The 26224-nt window shown below is 37.8% G+C and overlaps 1 protein-coding gene across 1 annotated transcript in view; it reads right to left on the bottom strand.

Moving 5' to 3' along the window:
* SAMSN1 (SAM domain, SH3 domain and nuclear localization signals 1) overlaps nt 1-22268 on the bottom strand; it is a 140389-nt gene extending 118121 nt beyond the window's left edge. Inside the window, 2 exon segments of the mRNA XM_059388378.1 lie at nt 15795-15926; nt 22149-22268. Of these exon segments, the coding sequence (XP_059244361.1) occupies nt 15795-15926; nt 22149-22268 (252 nt within the window).
* Nucleotides 22269-26224: the final 3956 nt, after the last annotated feature.

Genomic DNA, 26224 nt, shown 5'->3' on the forward strand with positions numbered 1-26224 from the left:
AGTCATATTTTCATTCTAATATATTCTTTCAGAATTATATAATTAATTCATTCATACATTCACAGTTGTTCCAATAGACATTTATTGAGCATGTACTATGTATCAGACACTGTTTTAGATGCAAAGAAGAATTATAAGTAGTCCTTCTCTTCAATATTCAACCATCAATGACTACGGATTTCAGGATCCTGTTGGAGTCTATGACTTTCTTAATTTTGAAGATTAAATGACCTGGCCTTCATAAAATCCTTACCCAATGCCAAACACATTCAAGAAACTTATAGATGCTATTTCTCATTAAATTAATTATTCATTATTAGTTACATCAAATTCTAATATTAAAGCAAGAGTTGAACATAATACAAATACACACATACATATGTATATACATAACTTCTCATTAAAATAAGTTAACACACTTTCTATTTTGTCTGACTCGTTCTTTCAAGAGAATGAGGTTTCACTTGCATAACCAAAATGGCTTTACTAATATTAAAATATGGCAATTTACTAATATTAAAATATAGCAATTCCAAGAATGCCACATCCAAACTGAATGAGCCTGTTTCTGGATATTTCTTAGGTTCCTATGCTTCATTAAAGTTCCCACAGATGTTCAAAAAAGACATGGAAATTAATGGAAGTTTCTTTTTAAAAAAAATTCTCAGAGACATCTGGCAAAGATAATTATAATGCTTCAAAGTTAATAAAATAGAGTAGTTTTGCAGTGCCCCTAAGGCCACCAGGGAGCACACAGGCACACATGCAAACACAGGCACACACACACATAAACACACACAGGCAGGTACATGAGCTATCAGTTGTTGTCAAAACAAAGAGGAGGTTGGTGTGACTGGATTACAAACCATCACCCATGGGAAGGAGTCCTACTCCTCATGAGCTTTTCTTCCTTGCCTATACCTCTTAGGGCAAACATGTGAAAAAGTCCCATGATGGAGAAGTTTCCTAAGTTATCAAATAGATCTCACAAAAGACACGCATGTTAGCAGATGTAGCTAGTCTCAACCCAGTTGGTTAAAGCAAGTTGCTAAGAACAATATGGCTTTAAATCACATTGCTTTTCCATTTCTTGATTTAATACATTTGCAGAATAATAATGGCAGAACAGTCATGTCGTATTAAGCACAATTTTAAATGCTTTGTATATCATAATTCACTTAATCTTTACAGTAATCCTGTGAGGTAGATACTATTATAATTATCCTCAATTTATAGATGAGTAAACTGAGGCACAGAACAGTTGAGATTCTTGCCTAAGGTGACATAATTAGTATGTGGTAAGACTGATATTTTGTGTCTGATGTCTTTTTTTTTTTTTTTTTAAAGATTTTATTTATTTGACAGACAGAGATCCCAAGCAGGCAGAGAGGCAGGCAGAGAGAGAACGGGAAGCAGGCTCCCCGCCGAGCAGAGAGCCCGATGCAGGGCTTGATCCCAGGACCCTGAGATCATGACCGGAGCTGAAGGTAGAAGCTTAACCCACTGAGCCACCAGGCATCCCCTTTATGTCTGATATCTTAACAAGCACCCAATACTACTTCTATATGCTTGACTGCACAGATACAAAATCTACCTATCATTTAGATCAGAGATCTCACAAATGAGCACTATTGGCCAGGGGAAGAGTGGCAATGAGAAAGCTGAGAAAATATAGTGTTATTTCCCACTACTAAACAAAGAACTCAGAAAATACACCCTAATCAAAGCATTAATATGAATAATTTAGTATTATTTGAAGACAAGTGCACAGACAGCACACTCACGTGTTATAAAGGCACTAATCATTTTGTGGATGTTGCCGTCATCACCAAAGAATGCCCAGTAATTTATGAAAGCACATTTAATTAAAAGTGGGCATCTCAGGAACCACTGAATTTAGATGACAGTCTGTACATTGGAGGTCCCCCAGTATATTACTGTAATAATGATATGGTTCTCGGGGAAAACAGATTTCATCCCCCCATGAGAATGCAATGAAGAAGAAGCAGCAATGTCAGCTCATCCTGATGGGAAAAGTAGACTTTCTTGCCAGCCTGTCCGACTCCTGTCAAAGAGTAACAACCCTATATAGCTAATGAATCCTGACTTCCTCAAGAGAAGCAGGTGGTGGATAGCATCCCCATGTGGCCCGTCACCTCAGGGCAGATCACAGAGCTTGTAGTGCCTGGAGAAGGCACAGGTACCCGTATCTAATCCATCAGGAACAGAGCTGGTAAATCACATAAAATTTTGCCATTTGTCTACTGGTGTGCTAAGCGAGCTTTCTATCAATCCCGAACTAACAAACTCCTCTCACAGCACTATAAATATCTGGGATGACAAAACAAGTTTCCTAGGGGATGGTTATTTGCATTATAAAAGATTCTTCCTTTACAAAAAGATTCCATTCCAGATTTCTTAAAAAAGAGAGCTTTTCTGAAGTATCTTCAAATGTGTCATGATTTCTGAAATTATATTTACACCAGGTTTGGGGAAAAGGAATACTGCTTATTAAGTCACCAGTTTGCTGACACTTCGATCATTATCTTATTTAATCCTCAAAGCCACAAATGGAATGACAGCAAGACAAAGGAACTTGTGAGAAGTCCGGTAGGACATACGATGGGTAAAAATCTGAAATAAAAATTTTCACAGAGCTTCAGTCCCTGCATCCACAGAATAAGGTTGATCCCAGGACCCTGAGAATAAGGTTGGCTGAGAACTTTATAATCTCCTCCAGCGGAAACAAGCCATGGTTCCTAATCTACAATATTTCAATCCAAAATCAGTAGGGATGGCAAAAGCTTTTAAGAGAAAATTAAAGGGAGAATGGGCTTTTTTGCTTTACAGCTTTTTCTTTAAAACATGATTAAAGAGATAACCATGGCTTTCATTAGATTCAATTAGTAATTGTATCATAAGCTTAGGAAATAAAAAAGAGAATAAGGCATAATTAACCTTAATCTATTGATTTCATTTTATTTTAAAATAAGTCTCTATTTACTAGAGGAGACTAATTAAAACCACCAGAAAGTGTTCGCACAGGAATTGGTGGCAGGAGAATCACCGTATGTGATCATAGATATAACGGGTAAAAAAATAAAAATGAGAGAACAGAGCCGTCTTTTTAATGAAGGTAATCTGTGTTTTATATGTCAGCTTGTTAGGAGTCATTTTACAATCCAGAAATCAAGGAAAGGATTACATGCCCTGTTTTGACACTGACTCTTCTTATTCATCGTTTGATGAAGACCTAGTTGATAGGATGCCATTGTTAATCTCATTTTCTTCCTTTAGTGTCTATGTTATTAATAGCTCTGTCAATGCTGATGCTAATATGGAGACAGAACAAAAAACTCCCAATTTTAATAGTTTGGAGACGAGTAAGAAATGCAGTTGAGTGGTTAGAATACCAACCCGAGAGTCACCTACCTTGACTTTTCCATTACTCACCTATTCTAAAATGACATGTCACATTTCAATGTGTCCATTTATCCATTTTTAAGACACTTGGCTTTAAGTGCTTTTTAAGCTCTTTTGTGAAAGATGCTAGAATAGTGTGCGATGATAATGTCTTAACCACCTCCTTCCACCACTTTTAACTCTAGTTCTTCCTTTAAATATTAAATTTCAACCCCGCGGGACTGGCACCGTGAAACCACAAACCACAGTTACGTTCTTAGAGATAACACCTATTAGTGATCATTTATTTTTGTGCCAACCACTGTGCTAATAATGTTAATTGTACTGTTACTTTTTATTCTCAAGTGATGAATAAGAATAACAGTTTTTTCGTTTTAGAGAAGAGACAGGGCTTGAAGAGTCGAAGGAACCTGTCCAAGATCACATAGCTAGTAAATTTCAAAGCTGAGAATTTTCTAAGGCTTATTTGATCCCCCAGTTTCAGGCTACTTAACGATATTATTTTTTCTTTAGAAATTCCTTCTGAGAATTCTTACAGAAGTTGGGCTTGATGCTTCCAATACAGCATTTAATTACATAGCTCTTTATGTTTCTCTCTAGATATTTTGGGCGTGTGTATTTCCTGCTGTAGTTGACATCCCTATCATTCACGAAAGCTGAAATCAATGTGTAGAAGAGGAGGAAAAAGAGGAGGGAGGGAGAAGGAGAAGGGAAGAGGAGAGGATGAAGAAAGGAAGGAAGGAAGAGCATAAAAGAGAGAGAGAGAGAAAGAAGAAAAGAAAGAAACTTCTCTTGTTGAATAAGATGTGGGGGTTTAGGTCCTGCGCACCACATCCACCAACCTAAGGCACTTACACAAAACTGACTGACAAAGGGCAAATTATAAGTTATGGGCATCCATTTTCTAATGTAACAAATCTCAGCACAGACAATGGGGCTCTGGAGCCTGCCACAGTGACACTGCCTTCTTGATTTGGCCACTTCCTGATTATGACAGGAGCAGCCCCTCTCTTGGATAGCAAATTTTGTAGGATGCTTCTCAGAGTAATTCCTACATTGTCAGCTAGGTATCTGTCTTCAACCTCCCGATAATTCTGAGCTCTCTTTAACTTGTATTATATTCTGTTCTGATTAAATTAGTAAGCATGGATCTGTTAATCTGCAAATAATTCTGATTAATAACTTGTCTAATTAATTTTAGTCCCCATATTAGTTAAATATTGCTGTGGGGATACCGGGTGGCTCAGTCGGTTAAGCATTTGCCTTCAGCTCAGGTCATGATCTCAGGGTTCTGAGGCTAAACAGGGAGCCTGTTTCTCCCTCCTCCCTGCCCTTCCCCCGCACTTGTGCTCTCTCTCTCTCTCCCTCTCAAATAAATAAATAAAAATATTGTGCAATAAATTACTTCAAAAACAGTTGCTTTTATTCTCTCACAGTTTTTGTGCATCAGGAATATGGCCTTGACTTAGATGGTGCTCTGTTTCATCATCTCTCACAGGGTTGCAGTCAAATTGTTGGTCTAAAGGTCTGAGGTCTCATCCAAAGCTTAGCTGGGGAAAGATCCTCTTCTAAGCTCAGCGAATGATTGTTGGCAGCATCTAGGCAGTAGGCTGGCTGCTGCTCTAGGTTCCTTACCACATGGGCCTCTGTAGATGGGATCTTGCTTCATCGTGATGTTCAAGCCAAGAAGGTAATGAAGCCAGTCTGTTACCAAGACAGAAATCAGGGTCTTTTGTAACCTAATTATGGGAGCGACTTCCTGTTACTTTTGCCAAATTCTACAGGAATCAAATCACACAAAAGTGTGGTGATTACACGAGGACTTAAATATCATAAGGCAGATAGGATGATTAATTTTCTATCAACTTGGCTAGGCCACAATACCCAGATATTTGGTCAAACACTAGCTTAGAAGCCACTATGAAAGTATTTTTTTGAGATGAGATCTACATTTAAATCAGTAGACTTTGAGTAAAGCATACTACCCTCCGTAATATGGGTGGGTCTCATCCAATCAGTTGAAGATCTTAAGACAAAAAGACTGTGGTCTCCCACGGGGGAAGACTATTTCCAGATAGTCTATATATCTTCTAGGTAGTGCCTCTAGACTCGATCTGGATTCTAGTTACAACATCACCTCTTTCCTGGGCCTCCAGCCTGCCAGCCTCTCCTGAAAATTTCTGACTTGCCAGCCTCATAATCACATGAGCTAATTCCTTCAAATAAATTCCTTTCTTCATATTTCCACAACCTATTGGCTCTATTTCTCTAGAGAACAATGACTAAGATAGCCAGGTTCATTAAAGGACATCTTAGAAGTCTGTCTTCCACAGTTCCAAAAGGAAAATAATAGTGTTTAATGTTAGACAACACTCCCCTTCCAAAACAATTAATTTTTTAATTTTTAAAAAGATTTTATTTATTTATTCATGAGACAGGGAGAGACAGAGAGGCAAAGGGAGAAGCGGGGGGGGTCACTGCTCAGCAGGGAGTCTGATGTGAGACTTGATCCCAGGATCCTGGGATCATGACTTGAGCCAAAGGCAGATGCTTAACAAACTGAGACACCCAGGAGCCCCTTCCTCGAAAATAATTTAACAGGTATTCAAGGAAACATTTTAGAGCAGCAAGGGGCCTTAGAGATCACCTAGTCTAAACCTATTACGTTATAGAGGTGGAGACTGAGATCCAGATAGTCTAAGGACTTATTCAACACTATTTAGGAACAAAGCTGAGGCAAGAAATCAGTTTTCTCTCATAAGGCTCTTACCACTGACCCCGGAATTATCCCAAGATGAAGGCTGAGAATTGCACTGAAGCAATTGGCCTGAAGACTGATTATAGCGAAGGAAACTCTTTGTTTGTGGGCAGATGAACTGTCAGTCAGCAGGGTGGTTTATCCCTTGAGTTGCTCTTCCCATAAGTGGGCAATACTTTCGTGCTTGTGCCTCCTCGTCCCCCAACCCAGATTCCTTAATGATCAATGGCACACACAGACAAGACTGTGGCCTGGGGTCACGGATGCTGCCAGTGGCTATGGAACACAGCAAAAATAACTGGCCATATGGGGATTAAACCCCTGACCTTGGCCTCATTAGTGCGGAGCTCTAACCAACAGTTAGACATGTATTGTATTGTTTCTCTTTAAAGCCTATCTTTGAATCTGCTATATTACTTTCTCATTAACATCTGGTGGCTGGGAACAATTTAATTGATTTCTACAGTGCTTTTTATCAGTATTAAATGGTGATGAGTGAATATATAAAAAATTGAACTCTCATTTAAATAATATTTAAATTAAAATGGATCCCCCCAAACCAAAACCAAAACCAAACCAAAAAAAAAAAAAAAAAACCCCACAAAAAAACAAAACAAAACAAAAACCACCCTGAGATAAGAATTAGGCAAACAAGACTCACTGTGATGGATTTTCTTGTTCGCTGCTGTCTACACATGATGGGAAATCTCGGGCTGAATTGTCAAACATTGCACTCAACCTGAGTGTTCCTGATTTGAGGCAATTTGTGGAGATTAAAATCTTGGGTGTTCTAATGCACATCAACAATAAATCCTGTTGCTTCTTCTTGTCCAGCCCAGTAAAAATCAATGCTTTTAGGTAAGGAGTGTTGATTACAAATTATTTTTGAGCAGTTATTTTAAAACGACATCCTAGCTCAAGTGAGAGTTTGACTTAAAGTCATTTAATCAAGGATATTAAATCAAAGGATCACTCTGCCCTGGTGTGATGGGTTTGCAGAAGGAAGGAAAATGAACATTAACATGCATTATGCCAGGTGCTTAACGTGTGTGAAAACATTTGATCCTCACTACAAACTAAGAGGCAGACATTTTTAGCCACATTCTATTGCTTAGGAAATTTAGGGTCAGAGAAGTGCAATAACACTTTCAAGGACACACATTTCTCAGCCGCCTGGGGAGCAGGAATAAAACTCGAGTCTATTAACTGCATTGCCCATCTCAAGTTCTTTCTGCTATGTTCTCTGTATCATCAGATTATATTTAGCATATATATTATAAGGTCAGATTCTTTATTCTCCTATCTTCCGCTCCTCTTACTTATCTCCCAAAAGCACTCCACCACTCACCCGTCTCCTGCCTTCTCTAACTCTTGTGTATACACACATTCATACCATATACACACTCTCTCTCTCTCTCTCACGCTCACTTCTGGCAGAGTGGCCAAGGGACGAGATTAGTATTGGGGAAGCCAGAACTCCAGTCTTGACTCCATCTGTCTCTCCATACGAGTCACTAATCTCAGCTTCCTCCTTGGGTAACACACCTGTTCCCTATTGTCTCATCTTCTTCTACAAGTATAGAATTAAATGTTTATCATCAAGTATTTTTATACTTTAATACCTATACTTCCTTAAGTGGAGTGGAGTATGATATTATGTGGTTATTTTGATTCTTCAGTACCATTAGCAGTTCCAAGCCTCTCGTCCTGCCCTAATACAGAAGACATTTCTAGCCCCATGTGGCTATGGAGCAATTGATAGATGGCTGGTGTGACTGAGGAACTAAGTTTTAATTGAACTTAAATTAATTTTAACTTAGAAACTGATGCTGGGCAGAAGATAGACAATCTTCATGATTTCACTAGGGCAAGATTTCACTTTAAACATTGACACTTTAGCATCTGACTTAAGATGTATAAAATTAGACAAAAGTCAGAATTTAAAATCAAGAATGTAAAATGTCTCATTAATATTTGTATTAATTACATTTTTTAAGGTTTTTTTTTTTTAATGTGACTACTAGAAAACCTAAAATTATATCTGTGGATTGCATTGTATTTCTACTGGATGGGGCTCTTTTAATTCCTTCTTACTGGTATGGTAGATCCAGAGTAGGCTCTAGATATATGTGTCTTCAGGTAATGTCCAGCTGCTCTTGAGAACAACTGCCAAAAGTTGTACCAAAGTCTTGTTATAGCAGCTTTTTTGTTTATGACTTTTTAAAAAAAGATTTTAAAATGTATTTTAGAGATTCTGTATGAGTTGGGGGAGGGGTGGAGGGAGAGAATCTCAAGGTAGGCTCCACGGTGGGGCTCGATCTCACAACCCTGAGATCATGACCTAAGCCAAAATCAAGAATCAGATGCTTAACTGACTGAGTCGCCCAGATGCCCCTGTGATTTAGTTTTTAATGTAATAGTAATAGACAGTCTTTTTTTTTTTTTTTTTTTTAAATCATTCCACTCTAGCTTAACTGGAAAAAAATCAGAAGTCTTAATTTATCATCACTTTATAAGATCCAAATATTACAGAAGAGTTGTAACTCACTATAAATGTTAGGATAATACTGTAAGTCTGGGGTAGGAATGATACAAATTGCTTTCTACAGAGACAAAAGAGAGCCATCTTCAGAAAGCTGGTCCGCTTCCCTGTCCACTGCAGAGGAGTTCCAGAGGTGGAAGGACACTGTTTTTGTGTTTTGTTTTATTTTGTTTTGGTCTTTGAGGATGGTAATGCCAATTATAATAAGTATGGAAAGTCTCAGAGGGAAAGATGGTGGACACAGTATTATTAACTTAAAATCCCCTCATCTTCCTTCTAGTGTGATTTCATCTTTCAGAAGCCAAAAAGCTAAAAACCACATTCTGCAAGTTCCCTAAAGCCTGGAGAACAGATGTAATTTAAGTCTAGCAAATATAAACATCTGTGTAACATCTGAAAGGTGGGATGAGACGTGGAGGCCACCATCAAGTAGCCACGTTAAGAGATGAGTAAAATTCCATGTATCCTGGTATATCTAAAATAGTCTCATTTCAACAAGTAGTTAATGTAAAAATTGTTAATAAGCTGCTTTATACTTTTTTCACAGACAGTCTGTAAACAATGGCATGTATTTTACCCCTTCTGCCGTCCCGCATTTGGATGAACCCCTTTTCAAGCACTCAATTGCCACTTGTGTTTGTGACTGCATAGCTCTAGGGGTCAGTAAACTTTTTCTCTGAAAAGCCAGATAGAAATATATCAGGCTCTGGAGGTCACAGACAACTTCTACAGCACAGTCTTATTTACTTTTGATTTTGTGTTCAAGCAAATCTTTTAAAATGCAAAAGCGGCTCTTAGCTTATGGCCATAAAATATAGGCCCCCCTCGGGCTGCAGTTTGGAGCCCTTCTCATGGTTCTTTAACTCCTGTGCTAAATCCTTCCTGCGTGTGGAGAGGAGGAGGATCAAGAGGAGATTGTCTCCATGCACCAAAACTCAGCTGAACCTACGCAGGGGATTGTTCCCATTCTCTAGAGAAGGACACTGAGGTCTAGAGAATTTGAGCAATTTTTCCAGGTCAAATAGCATGTATTTGCCTAATTCCAAAGCTCATGCTTTTTGACACTGCATCATACCTACCTCGTTATTTATTTTTTTTTTATTTTCGTTCAAACTTAATTAGCCAACATATACTACACCATTAGTTTCAGATGCAGTGTTCTATAATTTATCAGTTGCGTAAAACATCCAGGGCTTAACACAGCATGTGCCCTCCTTAATGCCCATCACCCAGTTACCCCTTCCCCACACCTCTCCAGCAACCCTCCGTTTGTTTCCTATAGTTAAGAGTCTCTCCTGGTTTGTCTCCCTCTCTGATGACTTCCTCTTCAGTTTTCCCTCCCTTTCCTTATGATCCTCTGCACTGTTTCTTACATTCCACATGTGAGTGAAACCATATAATTGTCTTTCTCTGATTAACTTATTTCACATAGCATAATACCTTCCAGTTCCACACATCCTGATGTAAATGGTAAGTATTCATCCCTTCTGATGGCTGTGTAATAGTCCATTGTATGTATGATCCACATCTTTATCCATTCATCTGCTGATGGACACCTCAGCTCCTTCCACAGTTTGGCTATTGTGGACACTTGCTACGAACATTGGGGTACAGTGCCACTTCAGATCACTACGTTTGTATCTTTGAAGTAAATACCTAGTAATGCAATTGCTGGGTCATAGGGTAACTCTATTTCTAATTTCTTGAGGAACCTCCGTATCGTTTTCCAGAGTGGCTGCACCACCTTGCATTCCCACCAATGGTGTAATAGCATTCCTTTTTCTCCTCATCCTCACCAACATTTGTTGTCTCCTGTCTCGTTAAGTTTAGCCATTCTGATTGGTATGAGGTGGTATCTCGTTGTGGTTTTGATTTGTATTTCCCTGATGCCAAGTGATGTGGATCATTTTTTCATGTATCTGTTGGCCAACTGGATGTCTTCTTTGGAGAAATGTCTGTTCAATACATTTTTCGTTATTAAGACTTTCTTTAGCTTGATTAATGGAACTTCACTCATTCATTCATTTAGCTTATGAAAATTGACCGAATGAATAGTTGTGCAACATGTAAATAATGGGGACATTGCCCCTACTTCACATTAAAGCTCATTTTTTTGGAAAAGGCTTAAATTTCTTACCAACTTAATTTATGGGTTACAAAATGGAAGGAAAAATTGACAAATATTTACTTACTTCAGTCAATACAGATGGCAAACCAGGTAATTCAGAACCAATCCAGTTAACCCTCAGTTGGCAGAGGTACAAACATTTTATATTCTCACTCTATTTCTAAATCAAGATATTTTATTAGCTTCAGACATAATAAAGCAGTAATAAAATAGGTACAGAATGAAGCCCTAATGGCCTACATCTTAGTTAGGCTGGTATATTAGCATAGTTTCTTTCAGCATATTTACTTAGTTGCACAATTATTCACTCCAAAAACGTTTTTACACACACACACACACACACACACACACACACACATATATATTTTTCTTTTTTGGGGGCAATAGCCCTCCAAAACTCTCTAGCTTTGCTAAGATACAAGTAGATCTCACTTACTCTTCTTCACAGAATTTAATAAAGCTTTATATTTTAAATTTATTTAACTTTGGACCAGTTCTCCACTACCAACCCCTCCTGGAACTGCAATTAAAATGGAAGCTGGATATTTCAGATGTTCGTCATTAAAATCCCAAATACTGAAAGAATGTTTTTCCAAAGAAGACATGCAGATGGCCAACAGACCCATGAAAAGATGCTCAACATCACTCATCATCAGTGAATTTCAAGTCAAAACCACAATAAAATATCATCTTACACCAGTCAGAATGGGTATTCTCAAAAGGACAAGAAATAGCAATTGCTGGTGAGGATGTGGAGAAAAGGGATTCCTCTTGCACTGTTAGTAGGAATGTAAATTGGTACAGCCACTGTGGAAAACAGTATGTAGGTTCCCCCCAAAATTGAAAACAGAAATACCATGAGATCTAGTAATGCCCTTTCTGGGTATTTACCCAAAGAACACGAAAACACTAATTCAAAAGGATACATGCATACCTATGTTTATTGTAGCATTGTTTATGATAGACAAAATATGGAAACAACCTAAGTGACCATCGATAGATAAATGGATAAAGAAGCTGTCTTACACACACACACACACACACACACACACACACACACTAGAATATTACTCAGCCATAAAAAGAACAAAATCTTGCCACTTGTGACAACAGTGATAAATAAATGTATTATAGTTAGTGAATTAAGTCAGACAGGAAGACAAATACCATATGATTTTACTTAAATGTGGAATCTAGAAAATAAAACAAATAACAACAATAACAGAAAGAAAGACTCATAAATATAAAGAATAAACTAGAGGTTACCAGAGGGGAAGGGGACGGGGGATACACAAAATAGGTGAAGAGGATTAAGAGGTATACATTTCCAGTCATAAAATCAGTCAGAGGGATGGAAAGTAGAATATAGGGAATGTAGTCAATAATATTGTAATAACTCTGTGTGGTGACAGATGGTAATTATACTTACCATGGTGAGGGTATCGTAATGTAGATAATTGTCAAATCACTGTGTTGTGCACCCGAAACTAATAATATATGTGAGAACTATACTTCAATTAATTTTTTTATATTTTGAAAATCCCCAAATAAACTTCTTTCCCTTTAATACCTATTCAATCCTTAAATCTGGAGTCGATCTACACCAGAACATCTCCTCTGGGAGTCTGGATTGTTTTATATTCATCTATATAACTCCATACCTTGCTTAAAACAGTGTTTTCTTTCTTTTTTTTTTTTTTAAGATTATATTTATTTATTTGACAGACAGAGATCACAAGTAGGCAGAGCAGTAGGCAGAGACAGAGGGAGAAGCAGGCTCCCCGTCAAGCAGAGGGCCTGACGTGGGGCTCCATCCCAGGACCCCGAGATCATGACCTGAGCTGAAGGCAGAGGCTTTCACCCACTGAGCCACCCAGGTGCCCCCCCAAAACAGTGTTTTCTATATCACAAAACTAATAAATATGAATAAATAAAATAGTTTAAGGGAATCCAGGAAGCTTAGGATGCTTTTTTCATTTTGATTTTTTCTTTTCTTTTCTTTCTTTCTTTTGTTTTTTAGAAAGAGAGACAGAGAAGGGTGGTTGGGGGGAGCACAAGGAGAGGGAGAGAGAGAATCTTAAGTAGGCTCCACACAGAGTGCATAGCTTGATAAGAGCCTCGATATCATAACCCTGAGATCATGACCTGGGTAGAAATCAAGAGTCAGGCATTTAACTGGCTGAGCCACCCAGGTGCTGATTTCTCTTTTCAATTCATGTGACAAGTGATAGTATTTTTGGTATGGGCTATTCATTTCCACTGTTACAACCAGCTACGCTGTCTGGTTGCTTCAAAGAGTTTGAGTATGAGAACACCTCTACTCTCTGGGAAGGGTTACAGATACATTGGATCGAGGACTGGGAGCTTGAGGTATAACTCCATGAACTGTAGGGGTGTTTTTGTAATATTTCTAGAACATGAATCCAAAATGAACAATTTTTTTCTGATACTGTCAAGACTAGCCCAAAACTTTTTTTTTTTTTTTTTTCCTCTTGAATTAGGCGGGGAAAAAAAGGAAGTGGGAATACTAGGAGGAAAAACTGATCCACTCTTCAGAGGCTCAGAGGGAAAGTTTTAAATCACTAAATGTCATTTTTGTCAAAAGATTGATTTTATTTTATCCAAGCTATGGAATCATTTTCGTTAGGAATAAAATGTCAGTGAAGGACTGGTCAGTGAAAGGACTGGTACAATTTAACAATGAATATAGAATCAGTGGTTGAACTGGTTGCCTTTCAAAAGTGTATACACACACACACACACGTTGATGCTTGCATATATATGCACACTCACGTATATGTGTGTAATGTTGTATGTATACATGGAGGGAGAGTTCTAGCAATTTAAATTGTGTTTTCATTATTCTCATCTACTTTGTAATGTAAGGACGTTTGATAAAAATTCTAGTAGACTGGGTGCCTGGGTGGCTCAGTGGGTTAAGCCATTGCCTTCGGCTCAGGTCATGATCTCAGGGTCCTGGGATCGAGTCCCGCGTCGGGCTCTCTGCTCAGCAGGGAGCCTGCTTCCCTCTCTCTCTCTGCCTGCCTCTCTGTCTACTTGTGATTTCTCTCTGTCAAATAAATAAATAAAATAAAATAAAAAAAAAAATTCTAGTAGACTGCTTGGCCATGAACTTGTCTATTTTTCATGCATATTTATGGAACTAACACATTTAAGAAAATATCTTCAGGCTCTTCAGCCTATTCAATTTTTCTTTTTAATTATACAGTAAAAATGCTTACAAACATTTTGCAATGTCAATTGAGAGTCTCCGTGTAAGTCTCACCCTCTCACATTAATATGTAAAGTGTACCGCTGCTTCCTCTTCTGCATATCTGTCAACATCAACGCATTCATGGATATTGAAAAGGGTATAGATTGAGGGAAGAGTTTCCACTACACTAAATTTTTTTGGATTATTTTTACTTACTGAGACTTATCATTGAACTTGGTTGCTAACTGATGTGACATTGCTTAGATCTGTAAGCTATATAAAAAAGGTTTTCAAAGAATATCCCCAAGGAATAAAATAGGTAGGTATGAAAGTTGTTATAAAACATGAAGGTACTTTTCTGGATTTGAATCCTGGGTCATCCTTTTTTTAATTGGGAAAGTTATATAACCTTTCTCTACATTTTTTTTTAAAGATGTTACTTATTTTTTTGACACACACAGAGAGAGAGACAATGAGAGAGAGAACACAAGAAGGGGGAGTGGGAGAGAGAGAAGCAGTCTTCCTGCTGAGCAGGGAGCCTGATACTGGGCTAAATCCTAGGACTCTGGGATCATGACCTGAGCCAAAGGCAGATACTTAACAACTGAGCCACCCAGGTGCCCCCTTTCTTGATGGTTCTAAATCTCTCTAAAATTATTGTGAGGATTAGCACAAATAATGTCATATATAACATCACCTAGTACAAAAAAAGAAGTGGATATTCATCTTTGTGTTGTTACTGGGGAAAAGTATGGTTGTAGGGGTAGGAGATGACATTTAAATCTGTAAGTATAGGGGAGTTCTTTTTTTGTAGCAAACATGGACATTTTGTATTGTACTAAGCCACAATAGAAGTGAAATAAGTTTGTTAGTATGAGATTAATTTAAATACAGCACCATCAACTATGAGAACAGCCAGCACTGTTAAACAGGGACAGGGCCAATTTTGCAGAGCACTGAGAACTCTCTGCCTCTTGTAATTATAAAGATAATTCAAAAAAAAAAATCTGCATTTGCATTCTAGTAATACTCATGTTTTTGTAAGTTCCCAATGTGTGTCCATAAATTTAAGGAGAAGCTTAATAAAATGATTAGCACAGACTATAAAGCCACCAGTGGTGTGCAGCAGTTGGCACTGGAGATAAGGAACAAATAAATATTCAGGTGTTGTAAGTCTGTTATTAAACCACTGGTAGCTTGAACATGACCATGGTAGGAGCATTTACACCAAGGCAATCGGCAAATGCTACAAACAGATCTGGGGTTCCCTCCATCCATCCCAAAGACCTGGTTTACCAATACATTACTGATGAACTGCTGAGGCAAACCCATATATCTTTAACTGCCAGCTTTACTACTTCACTGTTTATAGCCTTTAGTTATAAATAAAAATAAATAATAATATAAATAACAACTAAAATAAAAAATAAAAAAGTTATTTTGCTTTCTCTCCTGCAATTTCCTAATCTCAAAAAAGATATAATTATTTCTTTGTCCTAAGGTTGATGATTAACTGAGTTAACTTATGTAATACATACTGTGTAAATGGTAATTTATATTAAGAAGCTAAAATCATCAAAGAGACAACAATGAAGAGAAACTCAGAAACCGAAAGTAAATGCAGAACTTTTGAGAACAGAGGTTTTTGCTTTATTAACAGGTGTCATGAAGCAAGTGATTTGAAATATATAATAGAGAAGCAATCCATGAGACTTGGGGCTTCACTCACCATGAAGAAATTGTCGTGTGCTTTTCCACTCTCTCCAAAAGGTGAGATAACAAAACCAGTCCCAACAGAGGTGCTTTCTTGATTAGTCTGCTGCTCTGGGACTGGCTCATACAAGCTGTCCGTGGAGCCTTCCTGCAATAAAAGAGATTTATAAGGCACAAAATAATAAAATATTTTCCTTGAAAAGTCTTTTTTGTTTTTAAATATTTATTTATTTTAGAGAGCAAGTGAGCACACAGGCAGAAGGAAGGAGAGAGGGAGAGGGAGAGAATCCCAAGGAGACTCCCCACTGGGCATGAGGCTGGACGTCAGGCTCCATCTCAAGACCCTGAGATCACTACCCAAGCTGAAGTCAAGAGTCAGCTGCCCATCCGGCTAAGCCACCCAAGCGTCCCTCCTTGAACAGCCTCCAAACCTATCTACCCACTTTCGTAAAGTATCCTATCTAAATCATCCTGGGCATAAAGACTAAGAGTTAATGGTACACCATTTTACAACAGTGAACAAGGCGGTAAAGGAAGGCATTCTCACCACTCACTACAGAGCCAGCAGTTCAAACAAGACTCAAGTGTTGAGGAGCAATGCACAAAATGAGGCAGTTTCTCAAGAAGCGTAATGAAGACATCAAGTTCAAGGTACTACTAAATGAAGGACGATTTGGATAACATTAAACCGTGTTGGCTCTCAGGTCACAGATTTTAGAGACACATATCCCTCTAATTAGTCCTATGTCCTTGTAGGAGAAACACAATCTGTTGTACGGCTTCCTTAACAGTGAAGGAGCAGTTTCATCCACGTTACAGAGGAATCATCAGGGTAAAATGAAAACACAGGACACGCTTTGAAATAGCAAAAGTATTTCACAAGCATGATAAAGGCTTTGACATTAATGTTCACAGTATTTATATTAATAAATAATATTATTTACTTGTGTTTATTCTTTTACAGAATAATGAATTTTAAACTGAATGGTTTGCACTTAAAACCATTATGAACTATACTCTAAATTTTCTTTGTATTTGGGAAGCCAACTTACTAACTGAACTGACTTGTATTTTCTCCTTTTGAGACAAAATTGTTCTAGTTGTGATGTTATTTGGAAAAGTCTTAAGGGAGAGAGGTAGACAGTATATGGAAATTTCTTTAGTAACTAGGGATGCTGATAATGGTGTCATTAATATAAATGTCTGTTGATTACAAGAAAGTTTTCTTGCTTGAAAGGATAATAAAAGAGATAGTGAGATAGTGTGGTCCTGAAAATGTTCTCATTCTTAAAAATGAATTTTTTAAATATATAAGCTAAGATTGAATGGCATTTGCATCATCTACCTTTAGAACTTTAAACTAAAATGCTCTACAGTTTTATATTTTAAACAACCTCTCCTCAAATCACATGGCAAATTACTGGGAAAGACTTAAGTAAGAACTAAGTCGCATATGCCCTAAGATACCTAAACGTGTAGGGAGACTGAAAATCGAACTGAAACACAGTGCGGTGGGTGAATGTAAAGCTTTAACCTGTTGGGTGCCCATCCACAAACAGGTAGTAGTGACCAGATTTTGGGCTCTGTGGGGTAATGTGCAGTAGACATCAACCACATAAAGCAACTCCATGCTGAGCTCCAGGGACTACAGCAAAACTCATAGTTAGAAAGGAGGCTGGGAATAAAGCTCCTTCCAATAGCTGCTGGGGCCCTCAGAAGAGCGAAATTTTATCAACACAGCCAGCAAAATGCGACCCGAAACAAGCAAGCAGCCAGCTGGTGTAGTCACTGGCTCAGTCATACACCAACTATCACTTTGGGATAAATTCCCGGACCGGGGATGCCTGGGTGGCTCAGTCAGTTAAGCATCTGCCTTCGGCTCAGATCATGATCCTGGGATCCTGGGATTGTGTCTCCCATCGGTCTCTCTGCTCAGTGGGGAGTCTACTTCTCCCTCTGCCTATGCTCCCCCTGCTTGTGCTCACTCACTCTCTCTCTCTGACAAATAAATAAACCAAGTCTTAAAAAAAATATCCCTGGACCAGCAATATGTCTTCTCTCTAACCTGGAAACTCAGAGACACTTGAGGTCTCTGCCTCACAACCAAATGGAGAGAGGTGAAGAGGGCGGAGAGGAAAGAGAAAGAGGGGGAGGAGGGTGTAGGTTGAAGGCAAAGGAGGGTGAGGGAGAGGCAGTGACAGAGACACAGAGAGAGCGAACAGAAAGAGTTTTAGCATTCAACATTAACCAAAACACGGGAGGGGATTAAATGCTGAGAAAGAGAGCCAACTGAACTGACAATCTGAAAATCAAGGCATTTCGTTCCAGAGAAAATTAAAATCAAAATAGATGGAGAAACAATTTAAGAAAGAATGTGATCTTCATACAGGAAAATAAAAAAGTAATATCCGACTATAAATAGTCTATGATGAAACCAAACAGGCAGCAATGAAACAAGTATCATTATAAGAGCAACAAAAATAAACAATTACAACATCTTGAGAATGAATAATATAATCAAATAAATTTATATGAAAAAATTAAAAAATGAGGATTAACTCTGGACCTGAGTCTAGAAATCTGAAAAAGATTAAGAAATACTGAAGAGTCTACCCATGGTGCAGCATAGAAGGATAAATAGAAAACATATGGAACATTCAGGTAGAGGTGTGGAGGGATGTGACAAAAAAAGATTAACAGGCATTCTAGAAAAATAAAAATGACAGAATTTTCCCGTCAATTAAAGAAAAACTATAGGGTGCCTGGGTGGCTCAGTGGGTTAAAACCTCTGCCTTCAGCTCCAGTCATGATTCCAGGGTCCTGGGATCGAGCCCCACATCAGGCTCTCTGCTCAGCAGGGAGCCTGCTTCCCTTCCTCTCTCTCTGCCTGCCTCTCTGCCTACTTGTGATCTGTCTGTCAAATAAATAAATAAAATCTTGAAAAAAAAAAAAAAGAAAACCTATAGACCAATTTTACTTATAGAATAGTTTTAAGAAATTCTAAAGGAAATGCACACATTTAAATTTAATTCAATTTAGTAGCTTCCATAAAAATACACCATGGTCAATCAGTATTTAATATGGAAATACAAGGGTGTTCCAACGTTTAGATGCCTTTTTAAAATATTTAACAGAAAACTTATTATTTCAATAAATTTGAAAAATTTCTTCTTCATCTGTGATAAAATCTTAGCGAATTAGGAAAAGACAGGATTTCCTTAATCTCACTAGGATTATTAATCAAAAGCCTCAGAAAGACTCAATTAGGAGTAACTACATGAATGTGAGAAACAAGTTTGGGGTGTCTGCTGTTACAGCATTCTGACTGTAATGTAACAGAAGAGAGACAAAACTTGAGAATGATATAATTACTAAAGAAGAGAAAAACTTACAGATTATCTGTATGGGAAAACATAGACTATCAGAACTTTTTAAATTCAGCCAAAGTGTTTGCTTGCAATATCAGTATCAGGAAGTCGATAATGCATCTATAAATCAGCAGAAACAAATTAGGAACAAATAATCACAATGGCCACCAAAATTCTTAGACCCCTAGCAGGAAATTTAGTAAAAGATGTGCATGAATTTTATAGAGCAAATCATAGAATATATTAATAGTCCATAGGAGAAGACTTGAATCAATGGAAAGCTACACATGTTTGTGGGTGGGAGGGCTCAACTCCATGATTAAGTCAATTTCCCCTAAAGATGATGGGGAATTAAATCTGTTTTAACCAAGATCGTATCAAAGGTTTTCATATTGTTTGAGATTTACCTAGAAGCACAAAGACTTAAGAAGTCCAAATCTTGAAGAAGGACAAGGAGAGGGTATTCCTTTGAATAAGATATCTCCCTTAGCCTTAGAATTACCTTAATAGTATATAAAAGAACGGTTATAAGGAAAGGGGTAGAGAGAAACCAAAGGGATAGAATAAAGTCCAAATAAAATAGAAGCAGCATTATTACAAATCACTGAAGAAATGGTGCAGGGATAATTGATTTGTAACCTTACTGGGTTACAAAGTCATGTTAAACTCAATAACTATGTGATGAGCTCAACAAGAAAATCATCCTGCTTCTAATGAGCAAGTCTTCTAAAAGCCTTATCACAATGTTAAAACCGTAAGAAAAATTCTGGAGTCAGAGTGGCATACATAAAAGGATATCCTTGCCTCCCTTTTGAAAGATAGACCCCATTTCGAGTTTATAGATCCAAAATAATAGCAATCCCCTTTAATGGATTATTTATAGGATCCTTGGTTCAGAATGGGTAGTTCATTAAGTTTGCTTTATATTTCTCTTAAAAACCCCATTTAGTAAAAGATTTACAATTTCCCCGTCCACTTAAATAAGAGAATGTTTAACTCTTTCTCTGGCTTTCTTTAGTGGTAATCTTTATGTGGACCTTAATATTTAAACCACCTCCTTCCCACAGAATTAAAGATCAATATATAAATATACACCTCTATTTTGTGATTTTGAAATTGTTCTTTCCACTAAATCAGTGACTTTTATTCTCTTTATTTTAAATGCCTGTCCCATATGGTCACATTCCTACAGGCGCAGATAAAATATGTTTTGAATTATGCACAAATTCCTGGCGAAAGCTGTAATCCCTCCCCGTTTTCGCAGCTCGTAACAACACAGTAGGGTGTCACAGCACCCTGGTGGAGAGCCCATACACTGAACAATTTTATTTATTTAGCCCACAGGAAGAAATAAAAAGCACCTAAAATAGTTCTGAGGTTTTTCCAAGTCACTTGTGGACATTTTATTATGAAAGCAATTAATTTTGACAAACTTTGGAATGCTTGAACAAAATATTTCCGTGTTCAGGATGGTTCCGTCTAATCAAATATGTTTCCAAACAAGGAAATGTTTAAGGACAACTTTACAACAAAAGTGTTGCAGCCAGATTGAGTCCGCACGGCATGGCTTTGAAGCAATCCTTTTTGAGTACGTGCCCCTTTCCCTATATTACAGAGAAAGACAATGATGCTCATTAGATGGTTAGACGGCTTCCATCGCAGGATTAGGAAAGTCTGCCACACTCTGCTGAGCCACGCTATGTTATAGAAACATTAGCATACTGATTATAGAGCCATTCAGAGTGATTCTGGAATGCAGTCGTCTCTGCTACAACACTGCCTATTTCCATGGGAAGTATATTCATATAAACCCCATATAGCTCTTTTAGATGGACTAGAAAAGAATGCACAATACCACTTAAATCACCTGAAATGGGATTTCTCCAGTCAGATTTATATGGCACAAAGCGAAGTTGAGCACCGGCAATTATTTTGTAAATTGGGACTATAGAGGCAATCAGAACTCGATGATTCAGCTTGCCACAACTCACAACTGCATTTTATTTTTCAAGATGCTCCAAGATTAAATCCCTTATCTTGGCTTAAAACGCCTCCTGTTTAGGTATTACAACCTATGTCAGCACCATCTCCAGCACTTACGTTAATCTTATTTGCAATTTGGAAGGAAAACAAACATCAAAGTAAACCATTTTATTCCCACAAATGACAGGGATCTCCCATCCACATCTTGAAAAACCAACGAATAGGCATAATGTCCTGCTGTAAACACAGAGAGAAATGAATAAAATTATTTTTGAAATCCATTTTTAGCATTGGCAGATGGTCATAATTGCAGGTTAGAGTTATAAAGTAGTTCCAGATCTATGACTACCTGCTAACTTCCACTGATCCACTTCAGGCTAAGCTTAAAAAAAAAAAAAAAAAAGCAATAATGTAAAAAAGAATTTGAGAAGTGCTTTTACCCTTGAATGAGCACATTTGCAGGACTGGAATAATCTATTGTACCTCGCATTTACAGTACTGTGTAACTCAGGAAGCTGCCTCCATGGTAGTTTGACAAAGCCAACATTAGACGGAATTCATTACTCACACAGTAAAGAAGAAATTTTGATTCCTAGGATGTCTCAAAGCAAAGCAAGTAACCCAAATGCAGCATATTTTGCAAAAATTTTTCTCATATTTACAATAAATAGAAGAAAATAGTTCCTCAAAAATACTGTTTACATATCATTCTTAGAAATTCAGCATAAAAAGGCATTCAGCATCAAAATGTTAAATAACTAGTCATTGTTTTGATAAATATATATATGTATACGTATATATGTATATATAGTTAAGTTACTTGCATCTGAATAGAGCTGGCTTAAGTGCTTTAATAAAAACACCCTTTTCTTCTTTTTGATGTGGACTTTTTTATGAGACCCTAAATGTATTAATTAATTACCACATAGGAAGTTTAGAGTATACCTGAACTCCATTCCTTTTCATTGATATAGTAAAATAAAAATGAAGATATCAATGATGCATGAAAAGAAACTCACCAGTGAAAAGCAGAAGAGATTCATTTTGGTAGGCTCCGGTCCCTTGTTGCTGTGCCTACGAGAATATGATCACCCCTTGTAGCTCTCTCTTGGCTTCACAGCTGTAGGGGCAGTTCTCATGGGAGATGATTATAGAGTAAAATCCCTGCCATAATCCAGGGGATTCAGAGACCAGGATCAAATGAGATAGGTCTTTATTGAACAAACAATTTTCTAAATTAACGAGGAAGTCTGCTACTCAAATGAGAGGATGAGACATACCATGTTCTGTGGAAACAGATTTCACAGGTGGCAATGATAGTGCTAAAGTCTGAAGGAAAACTGCAGTGAAAACCATCATAGATGTAGCTAACTAAATTGAAAAGATAAAGCAAATCTCGGGAAAAACAAAAAAGAAAAGACCATCCTTCAATATAAAATATCACCTTCCCTCCAAAGGTGGTAGGTTGAGGCTGTGTCCCGTGTGTCTCTCCATCCCTCTATTTCCTTCCATTAATTTTAAAAAAAAAAAAAAAGTTTTTTTTTTTTAATAAGGCAAGATAGTGAAATAAGTACTTTTTTTTTTTTTTTAAGATTTTTATTCATTTACCTGACAGAGATCACAGGTAGACAGAGAGGCAGGCAGAGAGAGAGGAGGAAGCAGGCTCCCTGCTGAGCAGAGACTCGATCCCAGGACCCTGGGATCATGACCTGAGCCGATGGCAGAGGCTTTAACCCACTGAGTGACCCAGGTGCCCCAATAAGTACTTTTTATAGTGGTAAACTAGACATAACAATTTACCATTGTAACTGTTTCACAATGTACAGTTTGGTGGCATTAAATACATTCACATTGTCATTAACCATCACCACCATCCATCACCAGAACTCTTTCGTCTTGGAACAAGTGAAACTCTGGACATATTAAACACTAACTTCCCACTCCTCCCTCCCCACCAGCCCCTGGGCATCTGCCATTCTTCATTCTTTCTCTATGAATTTTGCTTTTCTACTAGGCACTTCATTGAAGTAAAATCAGACAATATCTGTCCTTTAGTGACTAGTTTATTTCTCTTAGCATAATGTCTTTGAGGCTCGCCCATGTTGTAGGATATGACAGAATTTCCTTCCTTTTTAAAACTTTTAATATTCATTGTATGTATATACCACCTTTTGTTTATCCATTCATCTGTTGATGGACACTTGGGTTGCTTCTACCTTTTGGCTTTTGTAAATAATGCCTCAATAAACAAGGCTACACAAATCTCTATTTGTATCCCTGCTTTCAATTCTTTTGAGCACATATCCAGACGTGGAATTGCTGGGAAGTTCAATTTTCACCTTGCAAATATGCTGCTTCTTCAGCCAGTCCTGGGCTTATTTTTCTTTAAATTACATTTATTTCTAATACCCTCAGAAAAGGCATCTCCAGTTGTCCCTTGTTCTTTAATCAGGAAAGCCTAGAGAACTACATTGGCACCTCCAGCTCTTAGAGTGCTGTGAGTTAAAAATGCTTTGAATTCCAAGAAACAGACTACATATCTGAGAATGCTTCCTCAAGAAGAGTTACTCTTCTCATAAAAGTACTGGTCTGTGCATTGACAATTGATGCCAAGGGTCAGTGAGGTCAGCCATGGTAACTTTCTACAGTTTCGCTGCCTTCCCTTCGTGTTCTGAAGACGGATGCAGGACCTCAAATCACGAAGTTCTCACATGGTGACTTTCAGATGAAAAAAGTCAACTATCAGCACCATTGTCAAGCAGTCTTCTGTGTTTGACTGCCCTCTATTATTCTTCCCAATAGCTTCCACGGCAGCCCTATAAGAGTCTCCATTCTGCATGCTTTCCCAAGTTAGTACTTTGGAGGAGTATTATTTACAGTGTGTTCTGAGAAGATGAGATATTAAAATTTAATCAAAATTGAAACCAGATGAGAATAGAACTTTGCATCTCTTTTAGGAACTATAACACTATTTCAAATCTGGGTATTTAACAAAATTGATGATGAGCTTTTCATATGAACTCAAAAGTGGAGTTCACTAATCCCTCCATATTCCTATCACCTATATTTAAAAATTATCAAGATATTACAACAGTTGCAAAATCAATCTCATTTATTCTTAACCATTTTTCCTTCCTGTGCAAGTATTTGAAACCTCAGACATCATGTCATTTCATTCCTACACAATTCACTTTGTATCTCTAAGATTTTTTTGACATTTTCTTAGACAATCAGAGCACCATTGCTACACTTTAAAATTATTCCTTGATAACTTCAAATACCTCCCCATGTCATTCCCCCCATAGAGAGATGGAGTCTATTTCTCCAATTCCTTGAATGTGGCCTGAAGCTGTGACTACACTGATCAATAGAGTATGGAAGAGATATCACTGCGCCAGATCTAAACTTAGCCTTTAGGAGGACTGCCAGCTGTCCTATTGTGAGGAAGCCCAAGCAGCAGAGAAGAGACCTCTATGAAGGAACATAAGGGGTTCTAGCAACAGCTCGAACGAAGTTCTTGGTTCTTCTCGAACCAAGAACAGCTGCTCTCCAAGTTGACGACCAGCACCCAGGTGCTAGCTACTCCTATAGGTGAGGCCCATCCTGGAAGTAAGTCCTCAAGTCCCAGATGAGGCACCCTAGTTATAGCGATGGGGTAGAGAGACATCTCCGAAAGACCTGACCTCACTCCAAAATTGTGAGAAAATAAATTGTTTTAAGCCACTAAGTGGTTTACTATGTGCCAAGATAGCCAAAACATTTTCCATAATTAAATGCTCCAATAATCTTAAGAAGAAGAACAAAGAATCTTTTCTTATATTTGCACCATTTGAATCAGGATCCAAATAAAAAAAGATCACATGTCACTTTGGGTTTCATGTCTCTTAAGTCTCTTTAGTCTAGAACTTCTCTTTCTCTTCTTTTCTTCTTTCTCTCTTCTTTGCCACTAACTTGTTACCATAGGCAGATTCTAAAGATAATACTGTAAAAATTTGTCTCTCTATACTTTCCTTCAACTTGAAAATTTCCCAATTCATGGGCCTGGAAGAAGCAATAAAAACAATAAAATATCCTAAGATTCTTTTTGTAAAAGATCTTCAAGGAATTGTACCAGGACATGCACTCCCCCAAAGTCACCGCCAAGTAAGAGAGAAGATTAAGTCCTGGTAGGCACAGGGAATGCACCTATTTTCTACTCTCCTCTCCTTCTCTTCTCATATACTGAAAATTAACTATCTTTTATCTATCTCCTCTGCAGGCAGAATTTCTGTTATGTTATAGAGATGACAATTACTTTTTATTCCAACTGGTAGTTATCATGATAGTGTGCAAAGAGCATAAGCTCCGGAGCCAGACAGATCTGCAGTTGAATTCAGTAACTTACTATGAAATCGTTGACAAGTCACTTAACTTCTCTGAATGCCAATTTCCACTTCTATAAAAAAGTGATAATAGAATCTGTCCTAACGTCTTCTTACATGAGTTGATACCAATGTATATAAAGTGAATTTCAGGAAGAATTCAGCAAACTGTTATGAATTAGTTTGGTTGCTCCTTCCAATACAAGTGCTTACCAAGAGCAGCCACTAAATTTTACTGTCTCACCCAAAAAGAAAGAAAGGAAGTGTGTCGTGGCCAAAGTGCATCAGAGCAAAAGCCACAAGATTTGGATTCTGCACCTAGCCTTAGAATGAAGGAACCCTCTCACAAAGCCTTCAAAACTCAAAGGGTTTTCAATTCTTCATCTACAAAACAAAAGAGGTAGAATAAGGTTTTCTAACCATATTTCATAGAACAGCACACACACAAAAGCACATGGAAGTTTCTTCAAGTCTCCTCCAGTCACTTCAGGTTCCAAGGAGATGATATCTCAGCACATCCATAGCCCTGCCTGGCGTCTCAGCATGTCACCGCATGCCAGCTGGGAAGCTCTGATCTGGAGGATTCTAAAGTCTCTCTGGCTCATGACACTTGGGATAGATGCTTCAGAGCAGGGAAAATGGTTAAACTAGACTTGGGGGGACGGGGAGGAAAAATCCTTCAAGCTAGAGAGGTAAATCCAATGTTTATATTCAAATCTTGTGGACTGCTGCAT

The sequence above is a fragment of the Mustela nigripes genome, chromosome 2 (genome assembly GCF_022355385.1).
Source record: "Mustela nigripes isolate SB6536 chromosome 2, MUSNIG.SB6536, whole genome shotgun sequence".
Classification (NCBI taxonomy): Eukaryota; Metazoa; Chordata; class Mammalia; order Carnivora; family Mustelidae; genus Mustela; species Mustela nigripes.